Source organism: Atractosteus spatula, chromosome 5, assembly GCF_055471065.1.
Source record: "Atractosteus spatula isolate fAtrSpa1 chromosome 5, fAtrSpa1.hap1, whole genome shotgun sequence".
NCBI classification, from domain to species: Eukaryota; Metazoa; Chordata; class Actinopteri; order Semionotiformes; family Lepisosteidae; genus Atractosteus; species Atractosteus spatula.
In genome coordinates this window covers 51524535-51546527 of record NC_142710.1, presented here as the reverse complement: position 1 = coordinate 51546527, position 21993 = coordinate 51524535, and the positions used below count along the sequence as shown (strand labels likewise).

Here is a 21993-nt window from a genome sequence, read left to right as displayed (position 1 = left end):
CTTGTATGGGTGAAGAATTACTGTATGGAATGAATTATCTCTGAGAGATTACAAGCATTATCATTACAAATATACAAAACAATTGAATGTGTAATATCCAGAGGGAGGAATGATATTAGATGATATTCACTGAACAAGCTAATTTTGTGTGCCTGGCAAAAGAATCAGTAGATGTTTATGACGTTGCCTAAATCAGCTTAAGTATTCTAGTGCTCTTTTTTATTTTAAGGAATTAAAAATATGATTTTTTTAAATTCTGTTTGGAGTTTTTGTTTTAGAACTCTTTTTTTTCGTTGTAAAGCCAATAGCTACCAGTAGAGAAAAGTGTACCATACTGTTACTTTGATGAGCAAGAACCACTTAACAACAACAGTGTGCAACACGACAGTGGTTTAACACAAACCAAGCACAAGAGCTATTGATAAATTAAAATAGGAATCAATTGCTGTCTCTTTCTGATGGTTTTGACAGATCAGTATAGCTAAAGTGCATCAGTGAACCACACAAGAAAAGACCAAATGTAACTCTGACTAAAGGGGGCTGAAGTAAAGGCTCCATGGGACTTAAATTGTTCATTAACACTTTGTACTGCATCCATACACCCCAATTAGCACTAGACGTGGACTCGATCATCTAAATCAATCTTAAGCAGGGCAGTCTGTAATTAGTGCTAATGGGAACCTGAGACTACTGCTTAATGTAACTGAATAAACTACAAGCATTCAAAGGGGAACATGTGTTTTATAAGCCATAAAGAAATTATTTGCAAACGAAAGGGGTTCAGTGATGCTGTACATGCATTTGTCTCAATTTTTTTCCACATTCTGTCCTTTTATGCGTTTATGTTTTCCTATCCAGTAACATCTCTGTCTGAAATGGAGTACAGTATATGGTTTTTCCTTGCACCATCCTTTGAGGTTTTGGAAAAGGGGACTCAGAATACACTTCTTTTTTTCAACTCTTAGAGCTAATCACTGTCTGAACAGCTAGGTCTTTAACTTAATTGCAGTCATCCATTTGAACTTGTGTTAGATAAAGAAGAACACTACATTTAATTACACTGGTGATTAATGAAAGAGTTTCCTTTTGCTTTTCTTTAGTTATTTATTCTGCAGAAATGTACTAGTCAGGCTAGTCCAGAAAACACACAATGACACTGAAATGTTACCATCTTGTACGAACGTAATCATAGTTTTCAGTTGTTCCTCACAGCCGACAGACTGCCCACCATTTTGTGATTACCATAAGTTTAATAAATTTGGAAACTGAGCAACCTTTTTGGTTGCCTATGGAAACTCCTCAGCTAGCTGACTAATGTGGCAAAAAGAACATAACATCATTTTTTGTATGGCTTTCCAACTGTGTCAGATTTTCTAATTGGAACAGGTTTTGGTTAAAGGGTTTCCAGTGTGCTCATTTATCAGCTTTTTTATTACCTTAATTAAAAATCTTTGCTTTGAGTCACAGTGGATTGTTGCTTTAAAGGGGCCTGAAATGTTTGTTAAGTAAAAGGTGTATGAACATGCATCATGAATGCACACAGTTCCTTGCAAATGCTTTTAGACCCTTGCAGGGTTTTCACATATTGTGATGGGAGAGAGGAGATTAATACATTACATGAAAGAAAAATGGAAAAGCCACAGATGCAGAGGTATTCAACCCCTTTGCTGGAGCAAATCTAAATTAATTTAAGTGCACAAAATTACCTTAAGAAGCCACAAATTGTAATTAGTTGTGAAATAATAGTGGTTCACATGACCTGTCTTTGTGAAGTAACTTGGTCAAATTGTGAATTTCAAGCAAAGACTCAACCATGAAGAAGGATTTCAAAGGATTATCTGAAAATAATATATATTGGCAATGATCACTGAAATTATTATTACCATTATATCATTTCAAAGGACTATTTCATTGAAAGTCACAAATCAGGAGAAGGGTATAGAAAAAATCTCCCAATATTCATGAGAGTTGTCTACTCAATCATCAGGAAATGGAAGATGCTTTGATGCACGGCCAAGATCAGACTGTCCTTCCAAATTAAGCAGCCAGGCAAAAAGAAAATGAAGGATGCCACAGTGAAGCCATCAACAACTCTGAAAGAGCTACAGAGTTCAATGGCTGAGATGTAAAAAGTAAGTCATCAATATCCAGCATACTCCATAAAGTTGGCCTATATGGTAGAATGGAAAACTCATCTTATATCCTGCATGAAGTCTGCAACAAAACATCCAAGTGATCCTGCAAAAATGTGGCAAAAAGTATTGTGGTCAGATAAGACAAATGTGCAACATGTTGGTCTAAATGCCAAGTGTGAGGTATTAGTCAATACCATCCCTACAGTTAAGCATGGTAGTGGCAACATCACCATCAGGTCTGAATACGCATACTACCAACATATTTCAGTTTTTTCTCTTTAGATTTTGCTGACATGTACTGTAACTTGTTACCTTAACAAGTCTTCAGTTTGAGCTTTCAGGTTTTGAATAAAATTAACTTTAAAAATGTGTACACATCATTTTGTAATTTCTCAAAGTGGGACACCACAGGAAGGATCAGAATACATTTGCAAGACACCGTGCACTCCCATTCTACGATAACATAACATTTTAATTTTTAATAGAGACACTACGATACCATGACAAAAATCACACTATAGAAGTGGAAAATGTTTCCTGTCTAAAAACACTGTAATACAACAATGTAACGCCCGGCCTTGCAACAAGTAAAGCCTTTGCCTCCATCCACTTTCTACAGATACAAGTTGGATTGTGTCTGTGAATGAAGGCTGTAGGCTGTCTTCCATGGGTAGTAAACATCACTTAAGGACAGATTAAATGCAAGTTAAATTAGAAATAGTCACCGCACACACCATGGTGCTTTTAATGGACTGAAAAACTACAAAAGCATAATGCATAATGTCTCACAGAACAGACTTTCAATTCTCCAAATTTTAAACATATATTTATACTTCAGGTCTCCATGCAAACTGCTATAATTTATTCCAAACTGAATATATACTGCATTATATGGTTTATGTTAACAACGTGTATTGTGAAAGCACAACAATATTAGACCTGCATCAACCATACAGACTCTAAAAAAACTACCTAAAATGTTTGATCTTTTTTTTTATCTTGAATACATTTTCTTTAATGAAATGCTCAACCATATTCTTAAATAGAGGAATACTGAAGCAATATTTTGTTTGTATAACCTACATTCACTTGCATATGTGGACAAATTTATAATAAAACTGTAATCAGTATTTATCTCTGCATGTGTGGCCCGCAACATGATTAAATATTTTTAGTTTGGCCCCCTTACAAATGACTTTGACACCCCTGATATAGCATATAGCTCAACATCTAAATTAGTAGCCCGATATTCTTCTACAGTTTTAATTAATTGTATGTGCATTTTTCAGCTGTTGGCATACAAAACTTTTTAAATATTTTTAAATTCATTGCTCCATTTGTCATTTACAATCAAAGCAACTGGATTCCCTATCACAACTTACTTTCTAAACAGCAAATTACATTATATACATTACAGGTAGTTATATAGGTAGGTTGGGCCCTATTTCTCATCAAATTAATACTAGATCTTTAATATGGCTTATTCTCCTGAGTTTTAAAAAAGGATTATCCTTTCCAAGACACTGTTAAGACAGCAGTTATATTAACCCGGAACTCATAACTTGCAACCTGAAGCTACGCAGGTGTGAGCCTAGTCTATACATGGAAGGGAGACTTCCTGGGAAACCTAAAGTTGCTGCTGGAGGACGCATTAGTGGGACTAGTAGAGAGTGCTCACCCTGTGGTCTGTGTAGGTCCTAATGCCCCAGTACAGTAATAGGAACATTATACTGTAAAAAGACGCCATCCTTTGGATAAGATGTAAAACCAAGGTCCTGACTCACCATGGTACATAAAAACCCCACAGCGTTTCCTGAAAGGGTAATAGTATCAACCCTGATGTCCTGGTCTAATTTCCCCCCCAGTCTTTACCAATCATGGCCTCCTAATAATCCCATCTATGATATCGTTTTCATCACTATGTTCAAATCCCCACTGACAGATGATGTGTGGTGAGCATACTGGCACACTATGGCTGCCATCGCATCATCTACATGGAAGGGAGTCCCTGCTACCTGTAAAGCACTTTCTGTGGAATACCCAGAAAAGCAATATTAAGGGTAAGGACTTAACTATAAAGCAATAAATTCAAATCAAAATACTTTATTACAAACACATTTATACTAAAGACCTTATATCAAATGTTTAGTTTGATCACTTTCTCCAGCCTGAGCCATTTTAAAGCCTTCCTGGTGTACAACATGAAAAACACCATCTCATTCTATGAAAAAAAGTAGGTGATAGAATACTGTAGTTTCATTATGCTATGGTTCTTTATCTATGATGTCTGTATGGATGGTTAACCTCATTGATTTTCTTCTTTTCTAGGTGAAATTCATTGCAAATTAAATAAACACACTCAAGAAATGTTCGTTTCTACTCTTTTAATGTGATGTGTGTCTCATTATGATTCTGTTTACTCTACCCATTCTCGGGAAAAAATGAGGAATGAATTTCAAGGACAGAGCCCGTGTAAGACAACAATGTACAGGAAAAAACTTTGGGCATAGTAATTTGTTTAGATCTCTCTTAATATATAGGTCAAAGCTACTTAAATTCTGCTTTGAATAAAATGCCAGTCTTTTACAATCCTGTAGTAATTAAAACAAAAACAAGATCTTAATGAATTCAGAAATTGAAAGACAGGCTATTCAAAGGTACACAAATAATCTGTAAGGGTGACTGACATTTTACAAACATTTTTTGTATTATATAAAACGATATACAGTTATTTCAATAAGATACTGAATGTACTTTATTAACTCTCTTTGTAAAGATTAATTTAACATGAGATTGTTACCTGGGCAACGTATTCCTAAAGAAATTAACAGGAATCCCACAGATTAGTTAGACCGTAGTTAATGGGCAAATTTGGTGGCTCCTCTAGAAAACTAAACTAGTAGAACAGCACACAGCATTTTGTTTTGAATTGTTGAACAGAAGGACTGCAATCTAGTAAAACATACAGAACATCTCTGTGCTGCACGGACATACAGTAACTGCAGACCCAAAAGAAAAATATACAAAATGGCAGAATGTCTGAGAAGCGGATGTAAAAATATGGTGATAAACAGTGCCCTGCAAGATCATATGATGTCACCACACCAGTCTACATGGTGCAACTGGAGCTGGTGCTGGATAACAGGAGTGTTGATATGTAACACAAAGACTAAGCAGTGCCAATGCTAGAAAAGACCATTTCATCATTCATAACCTCCTCAATCCATACTACCGCAGTAACATTAACCTAAAGAATTCTTTGCTGCAGGAATACAAAATCCCAGTGCAAAATGGGACCAATAAAGAGTGAATATGGTAAAAAAAATAGGTATAATACTGTGAATTTGAAATCTGAGCTTTATTTTTTACTTATTTAAACATCCTTGAAAATAGGTAGTCTTTGCATTTAGTTTTCACAAAACAACTCTGGTATTATCATGATTCTAAGATGCTCTGAGAGTTCACTTAATCTCCTTGTGATTCAAAATTAGGGCATATTAATTAAAATTTCATTACCTTCATTACCTTAAAACATTTTCATTACGGTAAGCCTTATAAACTCTTCATACTGTGCAAAAATATCTTCTCTAAAACAAAATAATTTCAGACAGTAAGGTTTCATGCAGTTTTTATCACTCTGGCAAAACATCCACTAAAAAATTAATTTTACCGAGTAGATTAAAGTGCTTCACAAGGAACAATAACTGTACAAAACCAACGCATCTATCACTGTTCCATTCTATGTAATTGTCAAAATTCAAAATTGTGCTAATTTCTAAACTATAAATTTGCAATAAAAACAGTGTATATTGGCAGGCTGTAGTTATGCACCTCCTGTTACATGCAGATGACATACTTAAAATGAAGAATATTCATGATGGAAACAGTGGTTTCATGATCAAAGCCAAACTACTGTAATTCTTTGGCTGAATTTGTTAGATGATGGAGAGGAAAAAGGCTTAGTTTTCTATACACTGTAATTGTGTGCAAAACCAGTTATTTACAGTCATTCCTTCAAGTAAACAAAGCTCCCTTCTAAAAAAGTTATATCCTCATTTACCTTGCTTTTAAACTATTAAAAAAATAACCAGACAAATAACTATTCATACATGTGCATGTTAAATGTGCTGCTTGTATCAGGGAAAATCCTGACAAGGGTTTTTGGTTAATCAAATATACACAGATTAGTAGCCACCCTATTTCCTGATAGATCAATACTGAGGAGTATGTAGTGGGTTTTTAAGGGAATCACACAGAATAAAAAAAAAACATTGTAATCAGTTTATTTTAAAATTTTTAGAAGGGCTTTATCATCATGTGTATTGTCTCAGCACTTCTCTCTCTCAGTTTTCTGTATCTTTTAAATTGTATTTAATATAAGCCAACTGCTTTCTGCTGTCTTACTTGTAAATCCCAGTGGTGAGAACACAGTAAATGTAACTGGATATTATTTGTGAAAGGCTGTTCTATACTGTCAGATCTTACCATCAAATGTGAGGGATAGTGGTGCTTCCTATAATCAAATGAAATGTCCGATAAAAGTCATTTTTACATATATGCAAAGACATCTCCTTCTTTCAGTGTGGTTTCAGTTCCAAGAGGCTGAGTATAGTAATATGTGCTGTTTAGATTTGATGCCATGCCCTGGGTGGGGCTGTGGCGCAGGGGTTAGCATAGCTGCCTTTCAGTGCTGGAGCTCTGAGTTCAGTTCCTGGGATTCTGTCTGCGTGGAGTTTGTATGATCTCCCCATGTTCATGTGGGCGTCTTCCAGGTGCTCCAGTTCCTTCCATAGTCCAAAGACTTGCTGGGCAAATGGTCAACTCAGTGACTCAGTGACAACTCAGTGGTCAGTGGTCAAACTGTTAGCCACTGAAAGAAAGGCCTTGTTCTGTGATGTGGTATGGTCATTTTAGCAAGTGCAGGTGTGATTCAACCTCCAAAATGCAGGTTACGTGTTGACATTTATAAATCATTCAGTTAACCCTGCAGACTGTTTTTCAGGTTTTGGAACCAATTGAATCATCTGAAATCTTTTGGGGATCCTGACACATAAAATATTTATTATTATATCCTTGGTTTGTAACACAAGGGGAAACAAAGGGCCTGTAAATAATTCTTATGCACATAAACATGCTGGAGAGAAATATTGTCTGGTTTGAAAAAAAAACCAACTGTTTTATCAATCTAAGGCCTACAATTTGGGAACCTAATTTTTAAACCTCTTAAAAAACGTGTAAAGATGAGTGTTAGGCTCAGTCTTAATATGCAGCCTCTTATGTGTTATATGAACTTCAAACCAGCAGTGTTCAGCTTTAAAATAATAATCCATAACATGCTGGTTATATTCTCAGGAGGCATTAGCATGAAAGAAAAGGCTCTCCTCTTTGATGAAAACTTGTGCCTGGATGTGTGCCAGGCTTGTGTTCAGTTTTCTTTTATCGGGTGGTGGAGAGAGCCCCTTGAAAACGAAAGCTTTGTGTTGAGGAGGAGGAAGAGTTTCTAGCTGCTGCTGTCCCCAAAATCCCCCCCCCCCATTTTAGTGTTTTGTAAGGACAAGTTGTGCCTTTTCCTTTTGAATGAATCTTAAATGCATCATTGGATATCTAGTTTCATTTTGCAGGGATTTTTTTTTGCCTCCTGCAAGCTACTGGCCCTTTAGGTTTTTTATTTTCATCTCATAACCTGGATAAAAGAAAGATAAAGATTGTATTTCATACAGGACAGAACAGGCCTTTAGATTTAAAAGCATGTATTAATTTGTCACTAACCTGTCCAGTTCCTTTTTTTTCCACATGATCCATTTTACTTTAATTTGTTTTGTTTTTTTGCTCCTAGTCATTTAAAGGTAAAGGAATTTGAATCCAAATGAAAACTGATCCCACCTCAGAAAATACAGGTCTCGGGAATTCACAAAAAAAATGAAAAATCAAGATGTTGTATATACCATATGTAGGCACAAACTCCAGCTTTGTGCCAAATGTGGTAAAAATGATTCAGCCACTTGTTCAGAAAAGATTGATAGTCCCGAATCTGTATAGAAAGATATTTTAAGGTGTTCTGCTACTTGGACAGTGGACTGTCAGTCAGTTGCAGAAGAGAAAAGACATGATAACATTAAAAGATGTAGTATACAGTATAAGATGAAAGCATTTTAGTAGTACATGTTTGGGCTCTGATTATTTTGTCCACACCTATTTACAGTAAATCAAACTGGACATGGTTTTAACCCACTGTTAACATGTACTGTAAAGGCAGTATGCAACTGAAGTTAAAACACAGAGTTTCTAAGCAAATGTAACTTTTCTTTCTTTTTAAACTCTCATGTCAACCTTTTACTTTATTTTGAATTTTGACATCTCTGAAAATGGCATCTCACTGTCATAAATGAAATGGGCAAACCCTGATCCTGAACAGTTTGGTTCTAATCTAAGTTATTAAAAATGAAGATGTGCCTGCACAGTGAATCTCTAACACATTTTTTATAACTGGCTGTTCTGAATTACCACGTTGGTATGTTTCTTCATTGGCAACAGATGACTCTGAAGAGTCAGACTTCCTTTCAGAAAACACAAAAGCTTAATGAAAGGAAGATGTTCTAGTTCAAGAAATGACAGAGATGAAAAGATCAAAGGGGAAATGCCAGGAGTGCTGGCAATTGCAATTTATCTTAATTAAATCTTGCAACGTACCACAATACAGTTACTTTAATCAAAATTTTGTATTGCTTTCAATATCTGTAACTTTACAGGTTTCTTCAAAGTGTAACTGTTACAAGACAATCTCATTTTTCTAAATGTAAATTACTGACAAGCTTTCAGAAGCTAAAAGCTAAAATGGTAATTACTAAGATTGTTAAAGCATAAGTCGTACTTTGTGTATTTGTCATTTATTTGCAAGCTATTTAATAAAAGCCAGAGTTTAAAAACACATCCATTGTGCAATTACCAGGATACTCATTAGGGAAGTGGTCTAGCATAAACAGGGAGGGAAAATGGGAAACGTCACACTGCCCTTCTCCCAAGAACTTGTTTTAACAAGCCTACGTTGAGGAAGGCAGCCAAGAGGACAAGCAACCTGCTGTCCCGATGCCAGGCCCAGCAGGGCACAGAGACTTTGAGAGCAGCCGGAAGATAAATAATAGACAAATCTAATAAAATGAGCAATTCAAAAGACAATCGCGCCATGCACACACCACCATATGGCCACAATACACGACTGAATGGTTTAGACAGATAAAAAAAAAACAGGGCATGCAAATTCCAAATGTTTTTAGGCTTTATCTAGCCAATCTACCGCAGATTAGAAAGCTGAAGCCATCAATGCAGTCTACCCCGGTGGTTGTTAAAAGACAGTCCTGTGCCTGAGTCGAAACAGAAATCTGCAGTTATATTGTCCACGTGAGAAAGACCATGTGTGCTGCTGTCATCCCGTTAGTGTGTATATGACCGTACGAGCTGCTTATCCATGTGGGATTCCTAATTACTCTCGACTTTGTTCTTGCTCACTAGATTAAAGCATCTGCAGAAGTGGAGTTTGGTAAAGCTTAAGCAAAATCCACAGAGGGGTTTCTGAATGAAGGGGAGAGAGAAAGGGAGACACTGGCTAAAAGCATGGCTCGGATCCTTTCAGCCCTCTGCTACCCACAGCTCTTTTTTATTTTCCGTGAGGCTGAATTTAGACTGCGTGTGAGAAGTTTCATTTAGAGCCTTCATTGTGCAAATTAAAACTCGTGCTTTTGAGGCTCCTGGGTTTTACTCTGTTTAACATTTCTCCATTTAAATGCAAATCAGGCCTTTCGTCTGCAGAACAGTTTGAAAACACAAGAAGAACAGCTGACGCAAAGTCATGGAGGGCCTCATTTTTTTTTAAGTGATTCCATTTGTTTTTATGAACCATGCTGTGACACTTCACAAGGGGCGTGCTTCATAGCTGTGCTATGATTGTCATACCTATTTTTTGTTCAAGGCACCTGGTTTACTAAGTAAATCTAAAGCTATAGAAATCATTTACAAATATTGAATTTAAGCAGAATTTTTGGCATGAACACACTGCAAAAGAGACAAAGCAAATCTCCACTCTCTTTGGATGAAACCTCACATTTTCGGTAATAAGCAGTTATTTAAGAAGGTAACCGGTAACGAAATTGTTTTTTCTCTTGTTATTCATCAGATTACAAAAAAAAAAAAATCTTAGCTTTAGAGTCCTATCACTAGTACAATATTCATGGAAAAAAAGGATGCCATGGTCATTGTCCTCAGGCACCATGAAAATGCAACAAACAGACTTGACTTTAACTGTTCAGACCTGGAGAAAAAGCTCCAAATATAATGGCTTTTGGGAGATATAAATTATTTCAACATACACATTATTGCAAATATTTTCACAAGTATGTCTTTCTTACACCCTGCTTCAACTGAAGTAGTTAGCAACAATAAAATTATGACATTTAAGCAGCACATTATTTTTACAAGACCCAGACATGTCATGAATGTGTGAGATAGCTGTGAAAAGATTAGATCTAAATGAATGCTATTACATCACATTGTAGGTGTCGCTCTGAACAAATTCACATTTTAGTAGGTACTATAAAGCAAGTGTGGGCAAAGTTATGATAGTCTCTTTCATATAATGTATTGTGATTAATTAATATTAGTAATATTGCAAGGGAAAATATTTTTGTGTCTTGTTGAAATATCTTTGAAAATACAATCATTTCTCATATTGTTTTACTATAATCTCTCCTGTATGTTTACACTATATATATATTCTGGTTACTATTGATCTCCCTTTACTTTGGGTATCCCAACTCTTGATTGTGTTGAGACCTTTGACATTTTCAGTCTCCTAAGATTCTTTGTGCAATTGCTTCAATAGTAAAACACTATGTTTTTAACTCAGTGATGTTTTGGCTCACATACGTTATTTTTGATAATTACCATCTGTTTTATATATAATCCCTTTGTTGTACACATATTGTGTCTTAACTATGAGAACAGCCTTTTCAAATAAAAACTTCAACTGAAAGTTAGAATTTTGGATGGATCCTTCCTTTAATAGTGCTCTTTCTTTATATACTGTCAATTTTCCATTGACATACTTTCTGCCTATATATAACTGTCCTTCAGTGTACTGTCTACTTTATAACATTGGCTTACAGCCAATGTTAGTGCCTATCCAAGACTTAGTGAAATACTAAAAGGGAATTGCAGCTTATTACATAATATTAACCCATGAGATACAGTACTGTATATTGTCCACCCTAAGAAGATTGCTTAAAAACTTCAGACAATTTCACCATCCTTTGCATCAGCAACAACAGAACAAGTTCAATTTAAATTAACCACCAGGAACCATATTCTGCTTACTGTATTGTAAACACTAACTCTTATTATTATTAATAACATAATGAAAGCATAAAAGTGCCTCCCCCTGTTCTGTTCAAACTTGCTTTATCATTTTGATGTAAGGAGACTATTGTAAAAAAAGTTAAAAATAGAAAACTATGTTTCACTGTCACAAAAACAAGGATAAATTAAATTAAAAGACTAGAGTCACATCATATTATTTATTTACCTCTATTTTCTACAATAGAAAACAAAACAATCATTTCATGCGATGCTCTAGTACTCAAAGCAGGTGACATGGCCTGGTTAATACCTCTATCTACGCAGTCTTCTTCGGCAGTTTAGAGCTTGCTTTCTGTAGAAGCCCTTTAGTGAATAAAAAGCACATTCTCACTGACACCACCCAAGACCACCAAATCAATACTGATGGGCAAACCCACAGAAGTAAATTTTATGAATGAGATGAGCAATTGTTTATTTGCTGTGTACGAAGTGGGGGAAAAAGAAAATGGCTGAATTGGTTGAATTAACCAAGAAGCTGATTTGTTCTCCTGTGAGAAATCAGAGACTTTAAATGAAATCCATTCATTTGGAAACAGTGTTTAAGGCAGAGGCTTTAAGGCAGCTAATGTGAAAGATCCTATATGTGCAGTGGTCTGTTTATATACTAACCAGTAATTCTGTAACTTACTGGCTTTTTTTTTGTTTTTCTTTATAAAACCAATTCTCAGGAATTAAAGGCATCAATAAAGGATGAGGTAATTTGATTAGAACAGTAGTGTTGCTTTGCTTTTTTAAAAATATCCAAAATGTGTTTTAGAATATTTTAAACAATAGTGCACAAATATATATCAAGTTATTCTGTACATGCTTTTTTTCTGTTTTTCACTTACATATTGTACTGTTATCGCTGTAACCCTATGCGGACTGCTTTAGAGTAGTTGATGAAAATGTGAAAAATATTCAGTCAGAGGCAATGCACCATTCTATCATTAAAATAAATCACTACTGCTTCAGAAGAGTACATTGATTTTATGCATCTGCATGTTCATGGGTTCTATGTCAGAAGAGGTTTGTATGAGCACAGGGACTCCCTGCTATGCTCAAATTTGACTGAGAATCAATCTATCATGTGAGTGGTTGCCTGCATAGTCCAGTACAGTTCAGTCAATTTAACGCTTTTAGTCATATTTTAGCAATGATGCACAGAAATGTATATCGACATGTGCATTATCGTCTTCATGTTCACACAATGGTGAAAAATAAGTGCAATTTTCTAGAAACAAACATATGCTGTAGTTCACAATCAGTTGAATAAATCCTCACACTGTCTTGTTTTTACATTCCAGGCTTTCTTGCACCCATCCCATTCAGCTTATATGGAGACCTACCTGTCCAACCTGTCAGTTTTACAACACCTCCCACAAAACAAAAACAAGAGAGACAGCGGAAGGATGTTAAAAATGAAACAGCAGTCATTTCTGGACGCGTTCAAACATACTCCTGATTATGTTTCCTCATTCCCCAATAGTTTGAGAGCCCTCATTCACACTAAGCTTGTGTGTAAAATAGCAAAAAGCACTTCAGAAGGATGCTGCCTTAGTGTTGATGTGGCCCCTTGAATATGCACAGATAAGTCATTTTAACTTTCTTTTATCCCCGTGGGATGCTTTAACATCAAATAGCAAATTCATACTGATTGGCATACTTCAGGTTTCAAAATGATGCATTGTTATAATGCTAATGAAACCAGACAGTGTCTGTTAATTCAAAGACACTGTGCTTTTTGTTTGCAGAAGCCTTACAAGAAAAACAGGTTCCTCTCACAGAAACATTAATCTTTTTTCATTCTTACTGTAAAGGTCAAGACTGATTACAAAGTGGTCTGTTTTATTAAATAACTTCACTGAACCCATTGCTGCACTTTATGCAAACAGCATAATTGATGCTTGAATGCACAAAAGGACTTTTAGTCAGCAAAACAGTGTGGTAGCAAACTAAAGCAGACAAGCTTTAACTATTACACAAAGTAATTGTAATAAGCTTAATGCTCAGTTTTAAGAGTCAGAGACTAAATGCTTCTCATAAACAGCAACTGGTACCTCTGCAGTAATGCTGCACCGTAGTCACTGAACAAGGGTAGATACATTAAATAAATCTACAAGTAATGACTTCCATTTTTTGGCATTGCCGTTTTCACTTTTCCAAAATTAATTCCAAAGTGTAATTGTAATTCTAAGTAGGAAAAGATGTTCCTCGGTGTGCTAAAACAAGCTGACCCTTGATATTAGCCACTCTGCTATATTCAGAAAGCAGGTATCAACAGGCATTTTTGTGATCATTTAACTGCAAAAAACCTGCACCTTAATAGCTTGTCAGTGTTTAATTGGGGGCTACCAGCTGGTGATGAATGGTACAGTGGTAACTAAAATATTCAAGAATGATTTCTATACTAAGTACCATGACCTTTGAATGAACATTTCCCCTGTTGTTAAACTACATGATATTTAAATGCACTGTAATCCCATTAATCATGTTTAAAAGCACACCTCATAGACATGCTGTGAAGACAGATGAAGCTATTTTTAACAGTATTTCATTGTATAACAAACATCACTTGTAATGCATCTATAGCACTTTATAGCACATCTATATATCATCACACAAAAAACAAAAAATTGCCATTTGAATCTGGAGCTGATATTTTTTTCAATTTATTCCAATTTGTACGTTACTACCCTCGTCTCCGGTCTTTTATTCATATTCAGTTTACAATTTTATTTAATAATGATAATAATTTTATTTAATTAAACATACAAGATTATTTTTGAATTAGTTGTCATCAATCCCGAAAATGACCTTGGAATGCTTCTACATTAGACTCGTCATTTCATTCTGGCAAAACTCTTGCAGATTCTAAGCACATCTGCCTTATATCACTGGAAACAACTCAGACTCTAGAAATAACCCAAAACTTTCCTTTAACATACAGTATTTGGGATCTGGAAATGATGGGCAAACATCTAGCAGAGTTCAATAACTGAATACAGTTTCCTAATTCTGTATCGCAAAGTATATAAAGCAAAGAACTCGGTACTACTATGTGAAAAAAAAATACATTACATTGTTAGCATTGCAGACACCCTTTTGCACAGAGACATACTTTCCGATTCCTCTCCATCCACCTTCAAACCAAATTATCCAATTCAGGGTCACGGAGGAGCCGGAGCCTATCCAAGCAAGCACAGGACACAAGACAGGGCACACTCTGGATGGGATGCCAGTCCATCACAGTTCAAGTTCTCTCAGAAGCCAAATGGCCAAGTCTTTGGACTGTGGGAGGAAACCTGGGAGAAACCCATGCAAAGGGGAGAATGTACAGCTCCTCAGGTATTGAACCCAGGACCCCAGCGCTGCAAGGCAGCTATGCTAAGCGCTGCACCACAATGTCAGCTCCAATGCCTCTCCCCATCTACAATACCACAGTTCAAGCTCAATCTAGTTAAAGAAACACATTGGAAAAAAAACTGTATTAATCCTTGCCGCTATGCTTTTCAAATCCTGACAGTGCTGCATTTAAAAGAAAAGAAAATATAATTTGATCAATGAATAAATCAATTCCTTTTTCGAGAGATCTGAGCATGCCATGGAAGAAGTCAAGTGGTAACACAAGCTGTCAGAAAAACTATTTTATTCGGAAGATAAATATTTACCAAATATGCTGTTTAATTTCCTCACTTAAAAAGGCATTTTAAAGTCAAGGATAAATACGTCTGTTTACTTTCCAACCTCCTATAAAAAATAAAATGTTCTTCAAAGCAAAACAATACAGCACACAGCATAACCTGATGGTGGATATATTTTGCTTGCTTTTTGCAGGTTTTGAAAACAAATGCATTCTTTAATCTCAATAGCAATACATACTGCATAGCAAGATATACAGTATTAACAAAAGACTAGCAAGAGTTACTTTACTATAACTGGTGTGATGCTGTGATAAGCACAGTAACTCAGAATGATATTGGAGAGCCTGCAGATAACTGCACCTACTTCCTGACTGAAAAGTTAATTTAAAAATTGTTATAAGTTGAAAAAACAAATAATCTGGCTCAAGTACAGCACAGGAAATTAAAAAGGTGTTTTTTTAATACATGCTGGGCTAGAGAACTTCCTACAGAAGCTAATCAAACCTAATGCCAATACTGTCTTTTGCCTCCATTTACTGTTTCAAATATATTTTAAATCCCAATTTTAATAGTAATAAACAAAACAAAGATGGTAAAGTTGACAATACTACACATAGAATTTTTTGCTAGAATTAATTTAAACATGTATTCTTTTATAAAACTATATTGGACTTAATAAAGGCAGTAAAACATTTCAGTTGTATATTATTATTATTATTATTATTATTATTATAATGTTTCAATAAATAAGAATTTAAATTTCTTGCATTTATAAAGGCACTTAGGTATGAAAAGTGCTAATGTTTAGGAAGGAACTCACTTCATCTGTCACGGACGTATAACATTCACTTATGTGACATCGCACAAAATTATTTTTCACCAGAAACCCCACCACACAGCAGAGCAAATGGAGAAATGAGAAATTACTTCACCAACTCAATTAAGAAGAGACATTGTGAAGTTCAAGGCAGAAATTAGTCAAGACACTGGAGTTAACAACCCTCCTCTTACAAACATTTCCACGGAATATTTAGAGGCCATGAAGTAGACAACTTGGTTAAAAATCCATTGGGCATTATCCGTGTCTCTGTTCACCATATTGGGTCATCGCTTTTGAAAATCTGATCCAGAGGAAAAAGCACCACTTACTGGTCCACAAGCACAACAGCCACCTGGCATTCCTCAGAGCTCTCCAATCCCAATAATGACCGGAAACACCTTGGCTGAGCCTCCGAGATCTGACAAGATCCATGTACTATGCAAGTGCATTGTTCTTCATTCTTCTGCAGTCTGCCAGGATGCCATATTCTTTTCATATTCTTCTCATTTATGGAAAGTCTTTTGGACACTTGGTAATTATTACCTCAACTTTTCCCCAGATGGTAACTGGAATTCTTGCACTGAGTGATCACAGATCCCGTTCTGCCAGCTAAGGACCACAGAAATCATACACTGAACACTTACAACCCACATAACTACAAAAAGATCTCGTCTGTCATTGACTTTAACCTATCTATACTTCAGTGGAAACAATATGAATGCAGCCTTATTTACCTCATTAAAGACAGCCACATTTTCGAAACATACAACACACTCTCCTACATTTGACCACTTTTGGTTAATTGTAAATAATTTTCATTAAAAACTATCCATGGGCACAGCCAAAGGTTATTGTTTGTCACAGCTTGTGAAAAACTAAAAAAATATTGTCATTTTACGATAACATTATCACACAGAAAAGAAAAACCTATAACGTCTTTCCTTCTCTTTCTACCTTCCTTTACTGATTATTTCAGGCTTTTTTTTTCCCAGAAGAAAATATGAAACTTTAATAAATCAAACAAAACAGTTGAGACTTTGGTTTTCTGGACCTTGCCGAGCTCTGAAACAGTTTCTGTATGGACCTATCTCATGGCTGAGCAGGTTAAAAGGATTTGGGACCATTTCTGTGTTAGCTGTCCCTAGGGACACTTACAATAAAAAACGCTATTGCTTCAAACAGATGTACAGCAACATGGGTCTTCCAGATAATGCTGATAAAACATAGGAAGACCCACTGCTGTTATGGTGCATAAACTGCTTATTGTCCTCCTGGAGAAAACGATTAGCCTATTGTTTTTAAACATGCATGATACATCAATAAAATAAAAACATGTAGCCAGATACTAAAGAACATACAGTAGGTGATGGCTTGCAATGATAATTAGATAATGAAGGCAAATTATACAACCTATTATTTTATCTTTCATATATGTTGCATATTAGCAGTAATCTGAAATACAACAAATTGAAAATGAACATGGGAAAAAAAACATTTGTTACAGCGGTGACAAGCATCTTTCAAGGTCACTTCAAAATCAATCGCTGCATTAATTCCTTACGTGAACTGGGAGACAAAATACTACTATTTACATATAAAAACAGTGAAATATGTTTAATACAGTCATTTTAACCACAAGTATCACTGCTTAAAAAAACAGAAGTATGAAGCTGTATGAGGTATGCTACATATGAAGTATGGTAACATACTCAAACAGCTCACTTTCCAAAGCTGTTTATAATTTCCGATTTCTGCCCATCTGCGCACCATGTTTTGAAATTGTTCCTCATTTTTTCAACTTGGGAGAAATAAGTGCCCATGCTGATGAAATTGTTGCAAGCTAAAATGTTCACTTACTGTATATAGTTGGTACTTTATCCAAGCTCTACATAAGACAGCAGACACACAAAGGGAAACATAAAACAAAGATACAGTATACAGAAAAAATAAAATATCCGGACTTCTGTTTATTAAAGGACTGATGAAGTCTTCTAAAGTCCTTTGTTTTTTATATGCACAACTTTAATTAACATTCTAAGGCTCCTTTTGCGTGGTACCGCAATAACAGATCCATGGCCAAACCTGACAACTGCTGTAGTTGATAGGCCGAGCTGTGCAATAACCCTTAGGGTGCACAATGCCCATTAAGCATGGTTGTCATTTCTCATGAGTCGACTGCCACTGACAGCAGTAAAGCAAGAGTGAATGGTGTTCTCAATCTCAATGGTGATAGATGTCCTCGCTGGTGCTAGGCTTCTATAGCTGTCTGTGACTTCCTGACAGACACCTGCTTTCGAGAAGAATGCTGTCCTGTGGGTTTTATAAGTGACTATAGGAGACTACAGATTACACTAGCTCGGCCTGGATTATATTTTCCTTTCTTTTGAATATGCCATACCAGTCGAGTCTGTAATTGGAATGAGTTACTATTGGAATGAGCTACTGAAATCAGTGTTCAAAAGTGTTCTTACCCACACACTCTCTCCTCTCTAGTCCTCCCCTTAAACTTAATGGAACACAGTTCTTATTGCAGTCTTTATTGTCAAGTGAACACAGCTTTCAGAACTGTTCACTATCAGGGAATCAATTTCGAGATATTTAACCTAAACCTTATCTGTATTTTAAAAGCAATTCTCCATTTATGCTTAGAAAGGCTTTGCCCTGCGCATCAGCCAAGGGGTTCAATATACCACTAGTATCCCAGATGTTACTGTACATTTCAGTCAATGTTCCAAGATTGTTCATGCTGTTGTTTTCACAATGGAGTTTATGTGTGTGCAAAGACGTTTCCACTAGTCTAACACTCGTGTGTGTGTGTAAGGGTGGGTGGGGGGGTATTTAGTTTCTATTTCATTCCGCCTTTCTCGAAAGCCACTACAAAGGCTTTAAAGCGTAAACAAAGGCTAACAATTGAAGGAGCTCCCCCTCCAATTCCACCCATCTGGCTGCTTTCGGAGCCTCGCGCAGAAATGGACCGGCATTTCAAGCATCATTCTACCCAGCAACAAAGCCGCGAGATGCTATTCACGGAGATGATAGAAAAACACGAACCTTCACCACACTTCCACGGAAGTAGATACGAGGGGAAAAAATAACTCCCAGATTTACCATGACTTCGTAGAGTACCCTAAAACCCAGTTGTGAAATATGAATTTAATCACATACTGACTCATGCATGCGTCACACTACTTGAGGGGGCATGTCTGCCACTTTAGTATGACTGTTTATTATTAATATTATTAAGGATTATTACTACTGTTAATAATGGTCAACGTGATGGTATTCTTTTAGATGTGCATCCAGAACGACCTCAAAGAGAAATGCTTAGTCTATCATATGACATGCACGATAATATAGTTATTCAAAAAGTGATTTAAAGCCTGAGTTTATCTAATACAACCTGGAATATACAGTAACAAATGCGTTAGTGGAGCTGTTCGCCTAAAAATATTACACAAGATCACGAGCGATATTCACCTTGTAACCCAATGACAGTGTCAACATAAATCAAGACCCAGAATACACGAAGGAGGCCAATCGACCAAAATACTCAACGTTTAAGATAACATGAAACTGTCAAAATGATACAGGGACGTGTCTCAATGGGAATGACTCTCTAGCCAACCTTGTTTTACCGCTCTCCGCTGCAATGCAGCGCAAAGTCACACCAACGGCAGATGTGCGTTTCATATCCACCGGCAAGTTTTTTTTTATTAGGCTTTCCAGAAAGGGAATGACACTAGAGTCCAATTTTAGTATTGAAATAATAAACAAACAGTGAATGGGAAAGTTGCAATGCAAAGATACAACATGAGAATTACTATGTCCGTCAAATAATATTTTAGAAAAATACCGACCTTTCACTTGTGTTTCGTATTCCGTTGTGATCTCCTTGTCCTTCTTGAATTTGTTTTGAGAAGACATGGTTCTGGAAGTATGAAGTATACGATGCCCTACGATGTCCTGGCTCGGTCGATTTCAGTTGGAAAAATTCAGCTTCACAGTATTGAGATTGTCCTGTTTTCAGTTAACACCCCCGAGAAGCGCAAAACCTTGCTGTGTTCTGCACCCCTCGAAAGACAGACTCTTGTTTGCAAAACAGGGTGCTTCAAGTGAAAACTTTAAAGACGTGCACGACTGCTCACCTGTGTTGAAGATTTTAACAGTCTGTATTCTCAAACGTAAAGCACCACTACGCTACAATGAAAAAAACAACGACTCCTCCTTTCTTGTGATAAACGTGACATCCAAAAACCTTAACTGCAAACCGGGAGAAAGCCGTGTGGATTATATCAACCCAAAACAGAGTCGGTTAGCGAAACATCCAGTTTTATATGTCCTTCCATTATTGGTTCATTTTCTTGAAGTACAGACTCAAACGAACTGTGTAAGTGCGCAAAACAATCGCCTTGCTTCATTTGAATAAGTCTGTGCACACTGAAGATTTTTTGCTGCAGGGTGAATTGAAGCAGACGTCACCAGACTCCTCCCATCTTTTTTTCTCCCCTATTTTTTATTTTTGTGATCACAGAGTCATTGTAGTCTCAGGGGGACTAAGAATATGCTCTGCAATACAGAAAAAAAGTGTTTCTGAAATATATAATTCAAGTGAAAAATGTTGAAAGGTGAAAAGCAAAGAATAAATAACTTCCATTTTGTGAAGAGTTAATAGATGGAGCAGTTCTGCCCTTTTTTCATTCAATCATTATTCAGCGTGAATATATGAGAAAAAAAATCCTAAGGAGATGCCGTGTATATGAGTGCGGTTAGTGCGTGTATTGTTATTTTAATATATGAAAAGTATTGAGGAATTTATCTTGGTGTTATCTAAAAACCTTCTTGTAACTAATGCAGAAATCATCAAGACTTTGGGTTGAGTGCGGTCTGGTTACTAGGCTCAAATCTAATGGCCCGTTGAGGCAATAACATTTTATTTGACAATATTAAGATGTGTCTTTCGTGCTTTCCAGGGATGTGTCTTAAGATTTTTCATTCATAAGCACAGAACATACTAGTCACTAATAATCAAAGCATAGTAACTGTAACTCTTATTTTTTGTATCTATTAATTTACTTTATTGTGAGCGCTCCAGGTTAGAACCCAAAGAAAAATCAAATTATCAGAGTCACAGCGAGCTTAATGCTACATTGAGTTATTTCAGACTTCCATTTCTCACTTTGTTCACATGTAATTCTGTTTGGAACGACTCTAAAAGCATTACATTGATGCTGAGTCTTAATTCCAGCCTGCAAGCAAAAAGTAATAAAAAGGGCTTGTGTACAGTATGAGGTATGTACATCAATCTTCACATCAAGAGTTCATTGGGGTTATATATTAAAAAAAGACTTGGAACAATGCAATTTTATTTAAAAGGCTGGCAGGAAGAAAGAGGTTTTAATGCCAGAACTCTGTCAACAGGAGTATGAAATGTCTCTGAGATACTGTGTGACATTCAAGATGGAGGCATCTTAAGAAAGTCATTACATGACCTGTTTTTCAAGCCAGTGAGGTGGGACTATTGTTTCATCCTGTTCTGTAAGTTGCATCCTTTGGCAAACAACAAGTCATCTATCCATATAAAAGAGATTTTGTTTTCAATTATTCAGTTGGTGGCACTGTACACTACATAGTAGTAGTGAAAGATATGGTTAATTCTTATAAATTACTAGAGTGTTAATTTTCACATGTACTGTATCACATTGTTAATAATTATGGTTCAGAAGAATGTTACATGTGATTTGTATTGTGTGTATTGCTGTTCAGCCAAAAACACCTTTTGTCGAAGGGGAGAAATACTAAAAAAAAAATGTCTGCTATGCAGAGCTTGATGACACAATCACTGTATTCCAGAATTCTCTGTAGCACACCTTTGCCCTGCAGAGACTATTTTTTTCATGTATTTGTAAAAAAAAAAAAACTTGAACTGCAAACTGCAAGAAGTCAGCAGAGAGCAATATCCAAAACTACAGCTTCAGCACCCTGGCTGAGACAGACATTTTTTGAAAAA

The 21993-nt window shown here is 36.0% G+C and overlaps 1 protein-coding gene across 1 annotated transcript in view; it reads right to left on the bottom strand.

Annotated features, from left to right (window-relative positions):
* The window catches only part of srgap3 (SLIT-ROBO Rho GTPase activating protein 3), a 102614-nt gene extending 82478 nt beyond the window's left edge, over window positions 1-20136 (bottom strand). The window contains exon 1 of the mRNA XM_088917175.1: window positions 19844-20136. Within this exon, the coding sequence (XP_088773301.1) occupies window positions 19844-19910 (67 nt within the window). The 5' untranslated portion in view covers window positions 19911-20136. The remainder of the gene's footprint in view (window positions 1-19843) is intronic.
* Window positions 20137-21993: the final 1857 nt, after the last annotated feature.